The 21,869-nt window shown below is 56.1% G+C and overlaps 1 protein-coding gene across 7 annotated transcripts; it reads right to left on the reverse strand.

Moving 5' to 3' along the window:
* Positions 1 to 39: 39 nt before the first annotated feature.
* Positions 40 to 21,806, reverse strand: BRD9 (bromodomain containing 9). Of its 7 annotated transcripts, none has more exons than XM_068535108.1 (16): positions 21,669 to 21,806; positions 20,807 to 21,021; positions 20,380 to 20,512; positions 18,785 to 18,845; positions 18,204 to 18,348; positions 16,183 to 16,293; positions 15,391 to 15,503; positions 14,057 to 14,189; positions 12,371 to 12,446; positions 11,127 to 11,222; positions 10,560 to 10,692; positions 8,687 to 8,798; positions 5,208 to 5,246; positions 4,024 to 4,123; positions 1,846 to 2,013; positions 40 to 786 (listed from the first exon to the last, which is right to left on the reverse strand). In XM_068535108.1, exons 1-16 carry the CDS (start codon positions 21,718 to 21,720, stop codon positions 686 to 688), a joined length of 1,788 nt encoding a protein of 595 aa, XP_068391209.1. In that variant the 5' UTR covers positions 21,721 to 21,806; the 3' UTR covers positions 40 to 685. The 7 variants fall into 7 exon arrangements, with proteins under 7 accessions (XP_068391209.1, XP_068391208.1, XP_068391204.1 ...); XM_068535107.1 differs by having other exon boundaries at positions 15,391 to 15,506; XM_068535103.1 differs by having other exon boundaries at positions 15,391 to 15,566.
* Between the last annotated feature and the right edge of the window lie 63 nt (positions 21,807 to 21,869).

A 21,869-nucleotide genomic window follows, 5' to 3' on the forward strand; every position in this document is an offset into this window, starting at 1 on the left:
AGGGGACGCCTAGCAGTGCTGTAAATACGCGTAATGACACTCTTTGTGTATCTTTTTATTAAGATCTGTATTTACATTTTGCAAACACAAACAGGCATCCAGTAAACACTTCCAGAACAAAGAGCGCTTTTGGACACTTAACCCTTCGCCGTGCCAGCAGGACACGCCAGCTCGCAGCACCAGGCTCGGAGAACAGGGGGCGCTGCCCTCACTGCCAGCTCCCGCGCGGCCCCCGCCACGGCCCGCCCGGGAAACGTGGGGACGTGACGTGGGGCACGGGCGGGGCGGGAACGTGCAGGACGCCCCAGGGAACAGAGACAGACGCACCCACGTCTGCCTCCCAAGGGCTTCTCCCGGAGGACGCGGGGCAGACAGGTGTGTCCACACAGGCACAGAGAAGGACTTCACCGCCACCGAGAAGCTCGGAGACAGACCACACCAGCTTCCCAGAATCTGGTCACACACCCTTTATGAATGACCTCCAGCTCTTCAGGACGCACAGGACTATCCACAGAAACGCTGCATCCCAGCGCGGCTAACATGACAACAGACAGCTCACCACCTCCCCGGGGCTGCTTCCCGCATGCCAAGGGGAACAAAATGAAAGTCTTCGTCTCACGACAAAAACTCTGTACATGCAAATAAAAACTTGAAAAATAGAAACAATCAAAGACTATCTACAAGGCTAGTTCTTCGTGGAGGCTGCAGGTTCTGGGGACTGAAGAAACTCGTACGGGTCGTGGGCCCCCTCTGGCTGCTCCCCAGCACTGAGGCGAGAAGGGCTTCCTGCAATCACGGGAGAGAAGGCACGTGTCAACCCAGCGTCTGCCACACGCGCGCAGCTCAGGACCCTCCTTCAGGGGCGTCGCTGCTCCACGGAACAACTTTAACAGCTACAAATTCACACGTGCTGCACACGAACGTCCGCGTGGCTGCCGTCAGCTGAGCCCAGGCCTCAGCCCCGAGCCGTGGCTCCCGGGGACGGGCCACCCGATGGCCCCAGAAAGGGGGCCCCGAGCCTCCACGCAGCAGGGTTGCTGCTTCTGCAGGTAGGAAGGCTCCTCGGCCGGGGGCCCTCAGACAACCCCAGCCTCCGGAGCCCCAGTGTCACCCTGAGTCCACCAAGACCTTGGGGTCCTCGTATCTGGGGCTGCCCCAAGGTCACCTGGAACCTCCTTCACGTGCCTTTATCACAAGGTTAACGGGACCAAAACGCTGGTCCTTAAGACAGTTTTAGCCAAACCTCTACAGGCGATCAGTCCCCTCCCCCTCCCCCAAATGCCAAGATCTGTTACGTTGAAAGAGTAACTCAGTATCTGTATCTGGGAACTAAAACAGCAGCACGAGGACTAATCTGCACACTCAAGGGGCCAGGAGACACCCATCTGCTCCCTGGCCGGGTGGGGCCCCCATACACCCACCCGCCCTCACTGGTTCAGCAGGAGACTCCCAGGCCAAGCGAGGTCCCGTGCTCTCCCCACACGAGGGTCCTGCAGGGACATACTTGTCCACACGCTGTTTCAGGACCAGAAGTAGGAACAGCAAAAAGAAAGCAACGTTCCCAATCCCTCATTCTGGAAGGCTGGCAGGTCCACAGCTTGGGGCCCCTCCTGACACAGGACCTGCAGCACCTTCCGGCCAAGCCCCCAGATCCCTAGACTGAGTCCCACCCAAACCCTTCACCTCAGTGCAGCCGCCTGACCCGGGAATCCCAGGGGGCAGGGTCCTGGGGGGGCAGCGGGGCCCACGGAGCCCCGTGGACCTGGACCCAACCCCGCACGTGCCCTGGCCTCCCAGGGTCTTCCCAGCCGTGACCCACGCCACTCCGCACGAGGCGGGCCTCACCCAGGTGGTGCTGGTCCCTGTCAGAGGCGTTGGACAGGGAGCTGAGATTGGAGGACGGCCGCGAGCCCCCGCGCTCTACCTGCGCCTCCTGCAGGTCCTGAAGGAGCTTCGTGGTCTCATCCAGGCTCAGGTGGCCGTCGTCGTGGTCCAGCTCCTTCTTCACTTTCCCTGCACACACGGGACGATGGGATGTGGGCCAGGCTGGCCAGCCCGTCCATCCGCAGCCACGCTCGCTCGTCACCACGCGCACCAAGGACGACAACTGCCTGGCCGAGCCTGCCCTGCGCCAGTAGGAGGGCGGCCTCTTGGGGGGTCAAGAGCCGCACACGTGCTGTGGATACCTGCAGCCCAAGCCCCCAGAAGGCGTGGCCCAACGGCGGGACCACGTTCGCCCTGCACTGACCTGGCTCTGTACCCTAAGACGGCCTAAGAAAAACCTGGACAGGGCCCGACGCTCCAAGCTGCCTAACGACCATCGGAACGGCGCCCGGCACGTGCAAAGGCGCGGACTAAATCCAGCGCATCCGGCCAACCACGACCCGGCAGGCAGAGAAACAGGGACACGCAGCCCCACCGGGGTGCGGGGGGCGGGGAGCGTCGCACATGAGATGCGGGGCCAGCGATTAGGAACACGCACCACGTGTGCAAAAGAGGCAAAGGACACGCGACCAGAGGCAAGAAGGGGGCGACGCAGGAAAAGTCGGTGGAGCTTCTGGGGGTGAAAAGAACGGCAGCTACAGCGAGCCCAGGAGACTGACAGGTCAGCAGCAGAAAGGGCGCCCAGTGCCCCCAGGACTCCGTCCGCCACGGCCCGAAACCAAGCAGAGAGAAGACCAAAGGCAAATGGGCAGAATCGGGCCCAGGAGAGTGTTGAAGAACTACAGCCAGAGTCCCCACATTCGATAAGAACCCCAAACCCCCAGGCCCAACGAGGAAACGTAACCCATGAAGAATAAACCTAAAGAAGAACAAACCAGGGCTGCTGTAACCAAACTACCAAAAACAGGTAATAGGGAGAAAACCTCAGACTCTGCGAGAGGAAAAAGAACAGTTGGTCAGAAGGCCAGACCGGCCCTTGGCTGGGTCCCACCCGCCGAGTGACCGAGGGGTCGATGTGCCAGACCATCTGTGCCATGGTGTGCTTTGTCCTGGGCCCCTGCCTTCCTGCTAGGAGTCTGGGGCTGGGGCTGGGCCAAGCAGAGGCTGCCGGTCGTCACAGCTCCGGCCGGGGGCTCGCGGGGAGGGCGTGGGCAGCTGGCGCCGGGTCTCCTGCAACAACACCCCCCCGGGCCCCTCCCCTTTGGGGATCCTGGACTTTGTCTTTTCGCTGTAATGAGCCGTGAGTACGACCACCACCTGCCAAGCCCTGGGGTCCTAAGGAATCACCACATCTGGGGGTGGTCCTGGGGACCCCTGAACCGCTGGGAAACCAGAAAACAGCCAGATGGCAGGCTGGAACGCAATCCTATCCATAACTGCGTTGAACACCAAAGGTCTGAAGCGCTCCAACCAGAAGACAGGGCCTGCCAGGCTGCGTGACGGAGTGAGGCCCGCCTGACACCCTTCACGACGGGGTGATGAGGTCCACTTCCAACAGCAGGCAGGGGCCCGGACGCAGCCCCCAACCGCAGGCCAGGCCATCCTTGCTGGGGCTCTTCTGGGGTTTCTGGGCGGTAAGCAGCACCTCCGGCCTCTGTCCACTTGAGGCCAGAAGCACCAGGTCCCAAGTGTGAGGCCAAAGAGGTCTCCAGAGGCTGCCACAGGTCCCCTGGGGGAACTGCCCTGGGCGAGACCGCCGAGGGGACGCACAGTACATCCAGCAGGTCTGAAGGGGGAGGGGAGGAGACGCTCCACGAAAACCACTGGCCACGAGGGGCTGGGAGGGCCTCGTCAGCACACGAGAGCCGAAGGGAGCACAGAGGCATCTTCCCCGATGGGGCAGGCCCAGCGGGCACACGTAGACGATGGTGGTGTGCACACCGCTGCACTAACCAGGGGCGGGACCCCAGCGGACGATTCCCAAGGATGGGGCCTGAGGTCAGACAGGAGAGCCGGGCGAGCCCCATTTGGAGTCACCTGGGGGGTCCTGAGGATGGGGGTCTTTATCGTGCAGCCAATGGGCAGGGCCGAGCCACCCTCCTGGGGGGCAGGGTACACACAGCGCCCGGCACAACCTACCCAGACAGCCGAGCACGGAGATGTCCAGAGAGACGTCCGAATAGGACTTCATGGCCATGAAGTCCAGGGTGGAGCCACCATCCCCGAGAGGGTCCCCCACCTGCAGGAGACAAGCGACGTGAGACAGGAAAGGAGAGGCAGCTGACACGGATGTTAACGGCCTGCCAGCCACGGGGAGGCCAGGCCTGCCGCGTCGTGTCCACCCCGAGGAGCCCACGCCGCAGCCCAGGGGTGAGCTCCCAGTGGATGCCTGTACCTGGACCAGCAATGAAGGCTGCCGGTCTCTGGGGACCTACAGGCTCTGAGGGGACCTGAGAGAGACCCAAGACCTGAAGGGCCAGGCTACCTTCCAGGAACTTAACAGATAACGCGGCAGATTCCAGAGCAGCGCACTCTCCTTCCTTCTCTGGGCTGACCCGCGGAGGCCCTGCTGCGGGCCAGAGTGGGCGGTCCCTGCCCAAGGCGGCCTGCAGCCCATCCCAGCTCCTCGCAGACTGTGCGAGGCTGGCACCCAACGCCACACGTGTCTGTGTAGCCCAGACAGAGGCCCGAGCAGAACCCTGGCCGCCCCGTGCACCCGGGGGAGATGCCCTCGGCACCCTCTCCAATTCTGCCCATCCAAGGGCCCCCACCTGACAGGCACCTGACGCTCTGCCCTGGCTGGGCCCCCCGGTCACCAAGGCCAGGTGACCCCTGCAGTCCAGGCCCCCACACCCTGCCCAGAGGAGTGGCACCTCTGCCCACATGGCCATGTGCAAAGCTGGGGGCCACAAGTGCTCCAAGTCACTCCAGGGCAGGATGAGGAAACCACGGCCGGACCGCAGCGGACCGTTTCCTCAGAGAGTGCCTGCCCCGGCGCCGGCGAGGCCCCGGGACGCCCCAGCTGAGAGCACGTGCCCGCCGGCAAGCCCGCCTTCCGGGAGGACCGGAAGCCCCCTGCTCACCCTGCGGGCCGCCCCGCCAGCCCGTGGATCCCTCTGTCCGATTTAGAGGCGCGTGCTGCGCCCACACCCCCAGCCAGTCATCGCAGTCGGCTGGGGGGCCACCGCTTAGGATTCCTCCATCAGCAACGCAGCCGGTTTCTAAGTAAAATACCTCAACCATCCCACCTCAAAGGCCAAACGCAACTGTCCTCAGGGGAACCCGAACGATTAGGCTTCCGCTACCTTGTCCACGAGACTCACCTGTCCTTCGTCCGGGGGCTTCGTCGGAACGCTTCTCCTCTGCAAAGCAGGAGAGACGAGGGCCAGTGCTCCCCAACAGACTCACCCAGGGCCACTCACCCAGCCGCCCGCGCGTGAGGCGGACGCGCCCACCCGCTGCGCCGAGCGGGCCCTCATGGGGTCACGCTGCCCGGTGACTCACACGGCCCGCGGGTCGCAGCCAGAGCGAGGCCGCCCCTCGCCCCCTGGGGCCCGGCTCACGAGACCACCCTGGGGTGAGGTGGACACCAAGCAGAGCAGCCCAACCTGCGTCTGCATCCCCAGGGGCAGAAAACCAAAGAGGAAAGTCAGACGTTGGAAAAACAGCCGATGGTTTAACCCAGAAGATGGTTTAACCCAGGAGGTAGAGAGATGCAGAGACCAGCTGGATCCCGACAGAGCAGGACGCCTGTGGTGCCGCCGCCCTTGCAGGGATGGGGCCACGGGCCAGGCACCCTTCTCTCTGGCCTGCTCAGCGCCAGGGGAGGGCGTACACTTGACCACCCCTGTGACCACCACTCTGACCACAGCACAAACGCTGCACTGAGCTGTGCCCTGTGATCTGGCAGGAGCATTGACTGAAACTACCCTAGTTCTGTGGACGAACCTAGAAACAGCTACTCAGCCTGCATGCTCTCCATCTGCGATCTTTGGCTCAAGATGATGTTTCTGGGATTCGCTTGTGTTAAAAGCTCCACAACTTTTAAGTAGAAAAATAAATACTGCCATTGTTTTAACGTCTATTTCCTCACATAAACTTCTGCTAACATATATATTTCATTATTGGATGCTATTTATGCTGTGGCACACCTGAAATTATGCCACTCTGAACACAGTTCACATTCAGAAAAGTGATCAAACTGTTCTTGTCTCCTTTGTCATAAATTGGCCATAAGTGGATGGGTTTATTTCTGGGCTCTCTATTCTGTTCCACTGATCTGTGTGTCTGTTTTTGTGCCAATACCACACTGTTTTGATTACTCTAGCTTTGTAGTACAGTCTAAAGTCTGGGAGTGTGATACCTCCAGCTATTCTGTCTCAAGATTGCTTTGGCTATTTGTGTTTCCATATCAATTTTAAAATTATTTGTTCCAGTTTTGTGAAAAATGCCACTGGTATTTTGATAGGGATTGCACTGAATCTGTGGATTGCCTTGGATAGCATGGCCGTTTTAACAATATTACTTCTTCCAACGCAAGAAAAGACAGTCTGTTCAACAAGTGGTGCTGGGACAACTGGACAGCTACATGTAAAAGAATGAAATTAGAACACTACCTAACACCATATACAAAAACAAACTCAAAATGGATTAAAGACCTAAGTGTAAGACCAGAAACCATAAAACTCCTAGGAAAAAAACATAGGCAGAACATTTTGATATAAATCGTAGCAATATTTTTGTTTTTGAATCTGTCTCCTAAAGCAAAGGAAATAAAAACAAAAATAAACAAACAGGACCTAATTAAACTTAAAAGCTTTTGCACAGGAAAGGAAACAATAAACAAAACAAAAAGACAACCTACTGAATGGGAGAAAATATTTGCAAATAATATGACTAATAGAGGTTAATATCCCAAATACATAAACAGCTCATACAACTCAACATCAGAAAAACAACCCACCCAATTAAAAAATGGACAGAAGAACTAAACAGACATTTCTGCAAAGAAGACATACAGATGGCCAACAGGCACATGAAAAGATGCTCAACATTGCTAATCATCAGGGAAATGCAAATCAAAACCAAAATGAGTTATAACCTCACACCTGTCAGAGTGGCTGTCATCAAATAACAAATGCTGGAGAGGGCGTGGAGAAAAGGGAACCCTCCTACACTGTTGGTGGGAATGTACATTGGTGCAGCCACTATGGAAAAACAGTACGGAGATTTCTTCAAAAAACTAAAAACAGAACTACCATGTGATCCAGCAATTCCACTTCTGGGTATATATCCAAAATATATACTAATTCGAAAAGATACATGCACTCCAATGTTCATAGAAGATTATTTACGTTTGCCAAGACATGGAAGCAACCTAAGTGTCCATCAACAGATGAATGGATAAAAAAGATGTGGTGTTTATAGGTGCGTGCGTGTGTGTGTGTGTATATATATATATACACACACACACCCACACACACACTCACACACCCACACACACATATACATACAATGAAATACTATTTAGCCATAAAAAAGAATGAAATTTTGCAATTGGCAATAACATGGATGAACTTGGAGTGTTTTATGCTACGTGAAATAACTCAAAGAAATACAAACACTGTGTGTTATCACTTATATTTGTGATCTAAAACACACAACAAACCAGTGAATACAACAAAAAAGAAGCAGACTCACAGATACAGAGAACAAACTAGTGGTAACCAGTGGGGAGAGGGAAGGGGGGAGGGGCAAGACAGGGGAGTAAGAGGCACAAACTACTCTGCACAAATAAGCTACAAGGATGTATTGTGCAACACGGGGAATAGAGCCAATATTTTGTAATAACTAGAAATGGAATTTAAACTTTAAAAATTGTGAATCACTATATTGTATACCTAAAACTTACATAACATTGCACATCAACTATACTTCAATAAAAAAATGATAAAGAAAAGCACAATCTAGACTTCACACACAAAAAAGAAAAAAAGATATCTGAAGAAATAAAGGCTGAAAATATTCCAAATTTGATGAAAACTATAAACCGGTAAGCCCAAGAAGCTCAACAAATGTTAAGCAGAATAAATACAAGGAAAAGCACACGAAGAAACAACAAAAGTAAACGGATGAAAGTCAGTTATAAAGACCAAAATTTTAAAGTATCTAGAGGAGCAGGCAGCACTTTTTCTCCAAATGGCTGGAGAGCAAATATCTGGGGCTTTGCAGTCACGCACGGTCTGTAGCACGTTTTTTTTTTCTTTAAACCTTCAAAAACTGTAAAAAACACTATTAGCTTATGGGCCAAAATTTGCCAATCCTTGATCTTGACCAAAAAAGACACATTACAAATGGAAAACAAAGATAAAAATGACTGCAGACACTTCCTCAGAAACAAAGCGAGTAAGACATTGTTTTAAGTAGAGGCTAAAACGTCACCCTATAATTCCACACCGGGAACATAACTTTCAAAAATGAAAGAAAACGAAGACACTTTTCAGATAAAGAAAAAGCTGAGTAAATTCGCAGCCAGCAAATCTGTCCTTTAAGAAACTTCAAAGGAAAGTTTTCAGGACGAAGAAAAGTGACAGCAGATGAAAGAAATGTAGATCTAGAGAGCAATGGAGAATACGTGCTAGACAGAGAGGATCTTTAGAAGTTTCTCTGAAAGACAACTGGCTAAAGTAAAAACAAAGAATAAATAATAACCAGAGAGGGAGGAATAGCCACCGACCACTTAAAGACAGCACATCCCCTAGCGCCCGGTCCGGCGGGCACAGGAGTGGCCCAGCGCGCCCACCTGCCTCAGCTGGAAGAGCAGCCGCGAGTGGTCCCCGCCCGTGATCTGGTCCAGGAGGTCATCCACCAGCTTCTTGCTGTAGCTCCCGGCATCCTTCACGAACTCCTGCAGGCTGGGAGGGGCCGCGAGAGAACAGGCTGGAACCCACCCTCCGTGCCCACTCCCCATCCTGGCTGCATGCCCCTCAGACATCCCCCCACAGGACAGGCTCTCCCTGAGTGCTACAGCCCTCCAGGTGGGGCGGCTTGGGGAGTGGACAACAGTCTTCATCAGAGTGGCCCATGACCCAGAAAAGTTAAAGAGCAAAGTGAAGAACACGTATCCGCATACCGACATACCTCACGCTAACTTTCATACAAGAAGCACGCTCCTATCTGCTTGTTTTGGATTTAGAAGCACAGGGAGATCGAGGAGAATGTGCAGCGGAGGGCTCCACACTGGGGGGCGGGGGGCGCAGGTACGGGAGAAAGACTCCCCACGTGCACCTTGAGTGTCATTTTGATTTCCTGACCATGTGAATGCTTGAAAGTCCAAAATAAGACTAAATAGCAAATTTGGAAAGGAGCCCGGGAACGGAACCCAGAGCCCAAGCAGCAGAGCCAGGCCAAGTCCCAGAAGGGGCCCCGGACTGCAAAGGCCCTCACGTGGGGCGGGGAGGGCTGCGGGCCTGGAGGGTCTCCACCAGGAGCCTTGGGGTGGGGAGCAGGGCCGAGCAGCAGCTCTCCCGGGGGCCTGGGAGTGCCCAGGGGAAGGGGCGCTGGCACCTCGAAGGGCGCGGCCTGCGCCCTGGGCTGTTCAGGAGGCCCGGGATCCGCAGGCCTTCCAGGAGCAGGCGCCGGGGGCGAGCTCGTGCTGGCCGCACTTGCTGCCTGAACCAAGGGGAGCGGCGCCCCCAGAGCTGCGAGCCGAGGAGCGGGCCACCACTCGGGACACGAGCCTCCCACCTGCAGCTTCCTCCTCGCTTCTTTACCTTCACTTCTTTTTTCGCACAAAAATCAGGGTGAGGTATTCATTTACTGTATTAGGGGCTAACTGATTTCTTGTTGTGTGCTCTTCAAAGATATTCCATATTCTCTTTGGAATAAAACAAAGATCTAGCATGGGAAGACTCTATTTCTCAGAGACTAGCAAAGTCGTTACTGTCCCCATAGAAAAGTCACTAAAATTCTAAAAGAATGATCCACTTCTACTTCATCTCAGAAAACAAAAAATACGAAAACAGCCCCATAAAAATGCAGTGCTCTATCACTAATTTTAACATCACATTTTAATCGCAGCTGGGGCTGAACCGCGTTCCCAAAACTCTCGCGTTGAGGCCCTGAGCCCCCATGCCTCAGAGCGTGACTGTACTCTGAGACGGGGCCTTTAAAGGTGATGAAGTTAAAACCAGGTCTTTGGGGGGCCTAACCTTGGTGTCCCCAGAGGAAGGGAGCTCCGGACACAGACGCGCAGAGCGAAGCCGGGCGAGGGTGCGGGGGAAGGCGGTCTGCACGCCGGTGAGCGAGGCCTCGGGAGGCGAGCCCTGCCCGCACCTGCACCTCGGATTCCCGCCTCCAGGACTGGAGGCCCTGAGCGCGTGTGGCGCGAGCCGCTTTGTTTGGCGGCTGGAGCCCTCACGCAGCCACGAGACCCTCTTCAGGACAGCCGTGACCCCGGCTCTCCCTGACGGCGCACGGCCGCCCCACACACGGGCTCCCGTGGCTCCGGCCTGGACCGTCATCACCCCCAAACCCCGACCGACCGAGTGACCCGAGCTTGAGGGCCGCCTGCGGTGGCCGCGGAGGTTTCCTGGAAGCAACCCGGCCCCGCTGCCGGGGACGGCGCTCGGCCCCCACCCCAGCCCTGCCCGCAAGCGGGCCGCGCCGCCGCCCACCTCAGCGCGCACTGCACCCCCGTCTCGTCTCCGTAGGCCGAGTACAGCAGCTCCACCTCGTCGCACTTCAAGTCGCCGAACACTGAGTTGTTGTGCGTGGACAGCGCGGTGCTGGCGCCGGACAGGAAGGTCACTGGGGGGGCGGGGCGGCGTCAGGGCTGCGGGCTCACGCGGGCCACGCCCCGCGCAGCCGCCGCGCCCCGCCCACGCCGCGCCCTCCGGGGAAGGGGAGGTCCCGGCGGAGCCGCGCAAACCGGAGCGCCCAGCGTGAGCCCCACGCGTCCTCCCGCCCTTCGCGCAGGGCCCCCGCTGCAGGCAGTCTCGCGACCCCTCCAACGGATGAAGCGTGACGGCTTGTTGGAGGAAACGTACACCGCACCCGCAGGGCGGCCGCCAAGTGCAGGCCCCGCCCCCCCAGCGGCAGAGGCGGCACCTGCGCCGCCCCCCCTCCCGCCCGGTGGGCTCCCGATTCCGGCCGCTTCACGCGACCCGACTTGGGAGATTAGAGTCAGAACCAGGGCCGGATGCGGCGCCCACACGGTGAGCCGGGGCCGCGGGGGCACTCACCTCTGCTCCGTCTCTCCTCCCTGAAGCCCAGCGCGGTGAAGCCGGGCAGCAGCTTGCTGGACAGCGCGCTCAGGTCCACCGGGTGGGTCTCCTCCTCTGCAAGGGGACCAGGGCCGTGAGCAGCTGACCCCGGAGCCCCCAGCCCCAGGCAGTGATGGGCGCACGCAGGAGGGCGGGCCCGGGGGCTCCCTGTGCCCATCTACAGCCCATCTACCCAGCCGGCTGCCTTTCATCTCAGCTACACCGTGATCTCACCTTAGCGCCCCCGCAGCTCTCACAACGACAGGCCAGCTGTCTGCCCACCACAGGGCAACATAACCTTCCCAAACCCACGCTACCGAGAGACCTCGGGCCACGTGCCCCAAGAGCAACAGAGCAGCCTGAGGGCAATTCCTACACTGAATTCGCCCTTCAAGTTGCTCACGTGACCTGAGCAGGACCTTCAAATCCCCAATCTGAACCTTAATCTCATGTTCTCTAAGTGTTGACCAGCTCGCCTGTTCTCTTCTAACGAGAACATATGATTCACTCCAACTGAAGGTCAAAGGCAGTGGTCAACGCTTGTCCTCCTCAAACATCAGAGGACACTGAGTGACCCTGCTCATCTTGGCAGTGGCGGGGAAGCACCGAGGGGCATGCTGGGCCGTGAGAGCCGTCCCACATCCACGCAGGTGAGAACAAGGGGAGTGTTTCACCTGCTGTGTGTGTGTGTGACAAGCCTTTGAAATACTTTTCCAGAAGATGGAAAAATGTAAAAGTACTTTAAAGACCACAGCCGTGACCATACAGGTTGGATGGACCCTCCTTTCAAGGAAGCTCATGCCTCCTTCGAAACCTTCCCTGATGTAACTGACGAACAGGCCGTGTGGGGCAGACGCCTGCCTCGTTCTAGCTTCGAGGGCGGGCAGAGCCCAGTGCCCCAGTTCCAACAAAGGAGCCTCAGCTGGGCTGCGAGGCAAACCCAGCTCCCAGGGCTTTGCTGCAGCCTTGGGGAGCGCGACCAAAGCGCTTGGGGCTTGGGGGCCCTTGGTCCGAAAGGTCTGACCAGCATCTCCGTCCTCGCTGGACGGCCGCCCGCGGTCCACAGACCACATTTGCATCCCGCTGCGTGGAAAACCGGACACGCCTTTATCTACACTTCCCCACAGCGTCGTGACCAGGGAAAAGGGGCATGTCTGGCAGGCTGTGAGGTGCAAGGTCACTGGACGGGACAGAGGTGAGGAGAGCGCGTGTGAGCCACCCACCGTCTGCGTCCGGCTCGGCCGTGTTGACCACGCTGTACAGCAGGCTCCCGTCCCCGTTCTTCTTCAGGTAGCCCATCTGCAAGGAAGCACGCCTGAGGGCCCACTCTCCGCATGGCCCCGGCTCCCTGGCCCAGGGCTCCACCGAGGCACCAACAGAACCAAGGCCTCCGAGGATGGCCTGAATCCTAAAAGGCCACGAAGTTACTCATTTCCCTGTGAACAAATGGCCACGTGCACACGTGTGCGATCGAGGAACTTCTGGGACGGGCTCCTCGGGACCCCTTCCAAACAGGAGCTTTGAAGACAGAGAATGAAACCTAGAAACAGCCTTTTCCAGCAGTCAGAGGCCCGAGCAAAGCGAGCTGGAGCGGGACCTGGTCAAGGAGACCAGAGATCCACCTCTGACGCCCGTGGGAACTCATCTCCGTTTGAAAACCAGCCTGCACCTAAGAGCAGCCCCCCTGCACAGGCTGTCGGGAGGGCCCAGGAAGGGGAGGCTGCCATGTGGGTCGGTGTGTGCGAGGGGCCCAGCGTCCGAGCAGGGTGAGTAGGGCACGGGTAGAGGGGGATGGAGAGGGGATGTAAGTCGGGTTTCTCACTGTGGAACTATGAAACTTACTAAGGGGGAAAAGCAAAGCAGACCCACGGATGTTGGACGGAATTGAAGGTCTCAGTGTGAAAACACGGTGTTCAGTGAACGTAAACACAGCCGTCAGTACAGGCTGTACGGACGGACGGGGCCTTCCTAGCTTTGTCCACCAGGGCCCAGGTCTAGGTCTGGGATGCCGCTCTCCGCTAGGGAACCAGGGCTCCTTGGAGAAATGCTGACTCCAGGGCTGAAAGGCCACAGGAGTGCAGACAAGCGAGCTCAACAGAAAGAACTATCACGTGAGCCACACGGGCAACTTCAAACTTTCTAGAAGGCACATTGGAAATAAAAAGAAACAGGTGACGTAAAATGTAACGTATTTCATATAACCCGACACATCCAAATCGTTACCACTTCAAACTTCTTTATGTAAAATGTAAATTCCAACGCATGTTTCACAGACTTAGTACAAAAAAAAAAAGTAAAACTGTAATAAGTCTTTACACAGACTGCACGTTGAAATAAAATTTTAGACATTATCAGGTCAAACTAAACACTAGGGTTAATTTCACCTGTGTCCTTGCTAACATGACTACTAGGAAGTTTAAAGCTGCACACATGTGTGACTCACCCTGTTTCTATCGGATGCACGGATGTAGGACGCCTTGTGTGTTGGAAGGTGCTCAGAGGAGCGCAGGGCCCCCTCGTGAGGACCAGCAGCCCTCTGCACAGGCTCACACCTGGGTCACACCCACGAGGGACTGCAGGGGCACACAGACACGTGAGCACACGGGGGAAAGGATTCACCTACAGCGGAGAGTCCCGGCCGGCTCGGCCTCGGTCCGGGACAGAGGGTAGCGCCCCTGCTGGCGGGCGGCCCGCACACAACCACACCCGTCCTGTCCTTGAGGTGCCCTTGGAGTCCCTCCCCGCCCTCCGGGAGACCCGCCAGCAGGCTACCCCGGCCAGTGGGGAGGAGGAGCCGACCCCTCCGATGACAGCAGCGCCGCACGCTCGTAATGCCCGGCTGACCTCTCGCCCGTGACGGCCGTGCCGCTGTCCCGGCAGAGACACAGCCAGCCCGTCGGGGGAGCTACCTTGCCACCGGGCAGCAGCCGGCTGATCCTGTCCCGGGCCTCGTCGGCCGCGTGCTCCACCAAGGCCAGGACGTGCTCCTCCGCGGTGCTGTCGGTCAGGCTGCAGGCGTTGCCTTCCGGCTCGAACATGCAGCTACGAGGCAGGAACAGGCAGGAGTCAACGGGCCGCACGTGGCACGCTCACCCTCATCCCCACGGTCCGTCCCTCACGCCACGCCGGGCGCAGCACAGGGCTGGCTGGCGGGGCGGCGCAGAGCGCGCTGCAACTCCCTGCCTCTACTTGCGACGCTTCCGCTAAGACGCGAAGGTACCAGCCAAGCAGACGCTCCGCGTTTCCTGCATCTCGGCTGCACGTTTTGGTCACTTGAAGAGCGACAGAAGCCTCACGGGTTAGTGCCACTCAAGGCGTCAGTAGAAAAAATGACAATCCCACGCGGGGCTGGGGCGCTGGCAGTAAGCCTGGGCTGGAGGGCGGCCCCCCAGGACCCGGGGCGCCTAAGACCGCAGAGGCGGAGGGAGAGTGGACTGCCAGCGCCCGAGGGAGACGCCCCCCGCCCCCTCCCAGCGGAAGGCTCTAGAAGCAGAGGCGCCGGGCCCCTGCAAGGAACTGTGGGGATGGGGTGAGCCCTCCTGGGGCTCTTGAGCCTACGGAAGGCCCTCGCTCAGGCCCAGGCTCACAGCTACCGGCGCGGGGAGCCCGCCCTCACGCAGCCGTCTGCCCAAAGCAGCACACCCGCGCCGAGCCTGCTACGGGCAAGCCCAGGTCGCCAATGCGCGTCCTACGCAGGAGGGCATGTCTTTGGGAGTGAAGGGTCAACAAATATTCACACAGAGCACGGGTGTGGGAATAGCAGTGACTGGTCAGCAGTGGACACTGCAGAGCCAAACAGCTGGCCCTGGCGAGCCACGCCTGGGACAGAGCGTGCGTGTGGCCGGCCGGCCGGCGGGGGTCCATCAGGGCGACAGCAACTCTTTGCCAGGACAAGCCACTGTGCACTGGCACGCGGAGTGTGTGGGTCACAGAGCAGAGAGCTGCGCCCCTCACAACTGACCCCGGGGCTCAGGGTCTTCTGACACTCCCAGCATCCACCGGGGCCACCTCATTCCCAAGGTGGGAAGGTAAGAAGGGTCGCCTCCCTCTGAACACAGGGTCCAGGGCTGTCCCAGCTGCCTTGAAAGCCCGGGGGCTACAACATGGCCCTCGGCTTCCAAAGAGCAAACTCTCCGGCCAGCAACGCAGGCAGCCTGTCCACAGCAGCTGCGCAGACCCGCGAGGCCCAGCTTGTCCCCCGCTCTCCACAGAGCCATGGCCCCCAAGGCGGGCGGTCCTTTACCTGATGACTTCTCTACTCGGCCTTTTGGATTTCTTGGCAGTTTCTACTTGTACGGGCACAACCTCAGGGACAGGCTCCTCGACGGCTGTATCTTCGTTGCCCAAAAGAGCTGCCTGCTGAGAAAAATCCATGTCCTGCATAAACGACATGCTGCGCTTCAAAGCTAACAGCCGCTCCTAGAATCAGAAAGGACAGAGCAGCAGGGACTTTACCTCTCCCTCCGGCCAAGGCACCATGACGATGGGATGGGATGGGTGGCCACAGCCTCACCTGGCCTAACAGCTAACCTGCCACGGGGTGCGGCACCAAAGGGCGTGCCAACTGGCCGGGAGTGGTCAGAGCCGGCGGGGATGCACCTCACCTATGGGCTGGTCAGGCCCAAGGCACTGGTCCTAGATGCGTGACGCATGCAGCCTGGCTCACGGGAGAGGTCGGGGAAGCCACCTGGGACGGCCGGGATGGCTGTCTGGCTTCAGAGAGGCAACCACGTAAAACAAGCCCGCAACGCAGGCTGCAACCCAGTGAGACCAAGAGATCCGGAACTCTGCACCAAACCTACGCGAGACCCTGCAGCTGGGGCAGGAGCAGAGAGAAGAGAGCGCCTGCAGGAGAGGGGCGTGGGGAGGGCGGCTGGCTGGGGGGCTACCCTAGAGCAGAGGGCCCACGCCGTGGCCAGGGGCGGATGGATGGAAGCGTGTCAGTCACTGTGAGCTGCCGTTTAGGCACGAGGACCGTGGAGGAGGAGGACGCTCACAGCCGTGGCTCCGCGCTCGCTGTTAGAGGGTCCCTTACTTTGCTCATCATCTTAAAGCCCGCGTGGAGGATCTTCTTAGCTAACTTGTAGTACACGGTGTCTGGTCTGTTGTATGTCATTGCATTATCACACATCAGTTTGAAATCTGCCTGAAAAGAAAATGAATTCATCAAGTTTGAAACACCACAGATAACAACAAAGAGTTGAGATTTCTATCAAAAGAGGCCAGAAGTGGCTGAAACAGAGTGGAAGACAATTTGGCTCTTTAATTCAAAGAGTAATCGTTGTGAATTTATATGAACTTTGACAGGTTATTTTCCACTACGGATTACTATAAGATATTGAGTATATAGTTCCCTGCTCTATATAGTAAGTCCTTGTTGCCTATCTGTTTTATATATAATAGTCTGTAACTGTTAGTCCCAAAGTCCTAATTTATGCTCCCCCCATGCCTTTCCCCTTTGGTAACTGTAAGTTTGTTTTCCATGCCTATGAGTCTGTTTCTGTCTTGTATATAGATTCAGTTACATTTTTTACATTCCACAAGTGATGTCGTATAACATTTGTCTTTGTCTGACAATACTTCATTTAGTATGATCATCTCTAGGTTTATCCATGTTGCTGCAAATGGTAATATTTCATTCTTTTTTATGGCTGAGGATACTTTTTAAAAACTCTGAGAGATTTTCATAATTGTTCATTGGTCTTTACTTGTATGAAAAATATTCCGGTGAGAAGCTTGCCAAAGTGTGTAACTGCTTTCTGAACGTAATACACACATTTCACAGGAGTAAAATGCTGGTTCCCTCTGCTTCCTTCCTGACCCACCCTATTCCCTCTCTTTGGAAGGAACTCAGACATTAATAGGAAAAAAACCCAACAACTGGTTCTTTCAAGCAAAAGCAGAGGGATGAACTGAGAGGTGGGCATGTCCTCTATCTCTGGGATTTTTCCAAAGGATTTAAAATTCTGTCTACAGACAGTTACTCTAGTACCGTTAGAAAACCACTTTCCCCTAAAATAAAGAAGAGCCTTAGTGAAAAACTTACAATAAAAGTAAATGCTTTGAAATATCAGCATTTTACCATCTAGCCAAATTCCTTAGGGTACACCTGTCACAGGTGAGTCAGACCTCAGGATGGACAACTGCTAACGTAGCGTGTGCCACCCGGAGTCCTTACCAAGTCACGTGCCAGTGTCCCCAGGGCTGGGACTGAGGCCGTAAAGTCCCTCTGTCACAGATCCCAACTGTGACAGGTTCAGAACACTCTCTGGAGGACACGTCTTGGCTTTGTCACTGGGTGAGTGACCAAATTAGGGGCCTGCAGGTAGACAGGTCGACTCTAGGACATGGATTATTGTTAACCACCTGCCCACAGGAGTAGTGCCTGACCTTCCTATGAAAACTTTCCTTTTCTCCCACCCTCCCTTTAGTCTATTGTGCTGTTTCTGCAGGTCAGCAAACCCTTTCAGTAAGGTCTCCAGTAAATAAAAACAGAAAAGCCAAGCTTTTCCAAAGTTAACAGAACCTAGGAAAGAAACCTAATGCCTTTTTCTAAGTGACAGTATTGTCAATGTTGTCAGGCATTCGTTTTGATCTTCCCCCGAATCTGAAAGCCAATAAGCCATTTTTCCCTTTCACAGCCAGTGCTGAGAAACAGGGAGTTAGGGACAGAGCACTCAGAATACATAAAGATTTATTATCCTAAAAAATTTAAACTCCCCGTTATTAAGATAAGGAAAATTATGTTTCTAAAAATACCCACTCTGGAGCCAGGCCAAAAGGAACACATCCTCGCTTGACCCAACATGTCCGTTTATGCCAAAACAGTAACTTAAAAAAGAAACACGTCTACTACAAGCAACATACAGGCCAGCTCCTAGACCAAAATACTGAGAAAAGTACAACCAACCCCTATGTTGGCGAAACGTCAACCCCACACAGAAACACCCACGAAAACTTGGAACTGGAAACAACCTAAGATGTACGAAGTGTCCACTGGACGTGAAGACACATGGAGCCTCCTAACAATGACTTCAGGAGCTGAAATGAATTTACCTTAAATTCCGTGACTGACTTGTATTCATTAGCTACAATTTTGTCTTTCATTGTGCCAAAATCCATCGGGTGTTTTATTATCATTGAGTATCCAGGAGCAATTGCATCGGTGACAGGAAAAGCAAAAAATCCGTGAGGATCTTTTCTGAAAACACAAACATCTTTATTTAAACTGGAAAAACCCTAAAATCTAAATTTCTGAACAAAACCCCTCACAGTAAAAAATTTGATACAATTAACCAAATTTTAAGATTGTTTCTTAAAAATAACAAATAAAATTTATGCTCTTTAAAATTGTGGTATTTTAGATACACTGAAAATTCCAAAACTACCGTCCCGGCTCCTGCCATGACTCTACGTCAGGGCGTCTGACAACCGGTGCAGACTCAGAGGAGGTGAAGGAAGTGTTCTGGAGCCCTCCCAGCTCCGCGCCCACATGGCAGCGCCCCACCGCCCCGACCGAGCGTTACCCAGTGAAGGTGAAGTGCCTGCTTCACAGGGGACGGGGTGAGGCAAGAACGCCAGAGAGAGAAGGCACCTCGGATGTCCCCTAGCACAAGCTCTTTAGAAAAGCTCTTTACCTCTGGAGCTGGCGGAGGAAATGCTCTAGTAGTTGCTGAATAGGCGTGCTCTCATTTTCAGCTGACGATTTAAACAGTAAAAAAATAAAATTGAACAAAAGGATTTTGGTATCACTTCACCAGAAAGAAAACTCCAATTTCGTAGTACTTATTTATCTATTTCTTGTTCTACAATGTTTTGGGTTCAAATGAGAACTGGATATAAAGATAAGCAGACCCCGCAAAGCTCAGCAGGGTGAAAAAGGGCACCCTCAGCATTGGTCCCCTAAACCCCTCAGACTGCCAACACCCCTCTAAAACAGTGATGTGGAGCCATCACTCATCACCCTGTCTCCAGCCCCCATCACTCCTGGGCCTGGGACATTCCACACAAGGTATGAAGCAGCAGAAGGCTCTGGACATAGAAGCTGACCCTGGAGGCACCGATATCGTTGTACTTGGTATCGTTTACAAGCCTAAACTTCTGGGCACGCCTCTGTTTATCTGTAAAATGGGAATAAAAATGAGGGTTCCTGTGAGGACTCCAATTGTTAACTACGTCTCTGGGCCCATGGTGTGAAAAACACGGTTTTCAGGGAATGTGAACGCGGATGTCGGTACAGGCTTCCTTCCACAAGAGTACGTATTAAGTGGTCCTCCCTAGCTTTGTCCCCCAAGGCCCACACCCAGCGCCCAGATCTGGCATTTTGAATGCTGTTCTCCACCAAGCAACCAGGGCTCCTTGGGGAAATGGCTCACTCCCGGGCTGAAGGGCAACACGAGTGCAGACCAGGGGGTCCCAAGAGTGACGCTCTCGAGAGTGATCAGGACAGGTCCAAGAGAGCATCGTATGATCAAGAGCTTTTCAGGTCTGCCGGGGCAGGTGCTAAACGTATGCCCTCAGACAGCTTGTTACGCAGATTAAGCTAGCAATTACTAGTAACTGTAGTAACTTCAGGCGCGTTCATCTGAGGAACTGATGCTCTGTGCCTGACCTTCTCTGCTCCACAACAGGCCCAAGGGCCCTGAGTCCTACCTGTTCCCTACAGCAATGACTCCCGCAGGAGAGGGTGTTGCCAGGAAACAGCAACCCCACGACTGCAATACAGTACCTCCCCCCCGCCACCCCGGCAAATCAAAGGTGGTCAGACCCCAAGCCAAGAAAGAAACACCTGCAGGACAAACCTGCCTCCCATTCAGTACCTCCCGACAACCTGACAGCCTCTGAGGGAAGTGACCACACACAAATCAGAGGGTCCCGAGCACTCCAGAAGCCTTCCTCTGCTGGAGCCAGCAGAGCTCCCAAGGGAGCTGATGTCCTGCATAACTGATGCCAGCACTAGCCTCCTCCCGTCTACGATGAGCTTCTCATTAGCTCATGGGCTTTAAAAAAAAAAAGGCCAGGAGCAGCGGTGGGCCAAGCCCTGCTCTACAAGTTCAAAGAGGACGGCAAGAACCTCAGGTCCCTCCAGCTACTCTGTGTGAGGCCCTGGAAGAGAAAATGCTGTTCCTTCCTTCCTATGCTTCTCCCAAGAGTTGAAGGGCGGATGCCAAGCACTAGTTCCCAGCGACAAGCTCCAAAGCTCCAGGACGTCTGTGAAAACGCCGCCACTTGCCTGGCTGTGTCCGGCACGCTCGGACAGGCCGGTCGGGGGGCGGCTCCACCTCCACCTTCTTCCCGGGATCAAAGTCGTCCGCCTCTCCCTCTGTGTCACAGTGTTCCTTTTCCCGTTTCCGCTTCTTCTCTTCCTGTGAGGCAGGGTCAAGGCAGCGAGAGCAACGGAGCAGCTGTTAACAGATCTCGTGTTTCTAAGGGAAAGCTACGAGAGAAAAGCCCTCTTCCAGAGCCTCTTCTTACTCCAGACCACCACCCTTCAAAGACCCGCCCCCCAGGGGCCAGGCAAGAAACGATGCACAAAGAGCCAAAACCGAAGCAACTGACCTCTGCAGGGTGCACCCTACTAGAAACAGAACACCCCCTTCCTGAGGCCAGGAAGCCCTTACTCCACCTGCCCCCCAGGGGTTTCGGCCGCCCTCGCTCACCTTTCGCTTCCTCCTTTCTTCATCGTCAAGGTGCTTCTCCTTCTCCGACTTTTTCTTTTTCTTCTTCTTCTTCTCCTTGTGTCTCTCTCGCTCGTGGTCTGACCTGTCATCGTAGTAACTGGAGTCGTGGCCGGACCCCGAGAGCTCTGTCACTTCACTTCCTCCAACCTTGAGCACCAGCTTCAAGGGCTTCTCCAAAGGCTTGTCTGCATAGTCTGTGGACACGCAGGCGGCCTTCACCGTGTGTGCTCAGGGCGCTCACTGCTGCCCTGTGGGCAGCAGGGCGGGCCCAGGGTGGGGTGTCACGGGGAGGACACAGAGGCCCAGGAAGGTGGGGGGATCAGCTGAGCTCAGGGGGACAGCAGGGGAATGCCAAAACCATCAGCGAAAGATGCTGCTGGGTGCAAAGACAGGTGGGGTGCTCCTTCCGCCCCGCCCACAGTCACTCTCAGGGGGGCTGCAGGGAGATCTCTGGGTCACTGTCAGGGAGGAGGAGCCAGACCACGCCTGGGGCCCAGGCGCCCAATCCCCTACCCCCAGGTCCTGGCCCGTGGTCACCCCCTTCCTGTCCTGAAGCAGCCCCCGTGCGGCGTCCCTGACACCGGGACCAGGGCTGCCGGACCAGGGCACAGGCGGGAAAGGCGCGAGAAGACCTCGGGAAACACGGACGAAGAACCACAGAGATGCTCAGCGCTTCTCTCCAGGATGCGGCCAGAGCTAGACGGACGCGTGAGAGGCGCGGCCCCGAGACCCCCGCCGGCGCGCCCCGGACCCCCGCTCTCGTCCCCGGGATCCCCGCCGCCTCGAACGCCCGCCCGCCCGCCCGCCCTCCCGGCGTCACAAAGCGCGTCTGCCGCCTCACCCTCGTACGACGAGCGCCACTCGGCCTTATGCTTCTTGTGCTTCTTGCCCATGGCGACGGCGCCGAGGGCAGCAGCGAGCCCTGCCGGACCGTGGCCGCCGCCCCTCAGCCCCGGATCTCCGCCCGCTTCGCCGCGGAGCTTGTAGGATCGCGCCGGAAGCGGGCGCCGCGGCCGGAAGTGACCCGCCCGCCGGCGCCGGC

The sequence above is a fragment of the Eschrichtius robustus genome, chromosome 2 (genome assembly GCF_028021215.1).
Source record: "Eschrichtius robustus isolate mEscRob2 chromosome 2, mEscRob2.pri, whole genome shotgun sequence".
NCBI lineage: Eukaryota > Metazoa > Chordata > Mammalia > Artiodactyla > Eschrichtiidae > Eschrichtius > Eschrichtius robustus.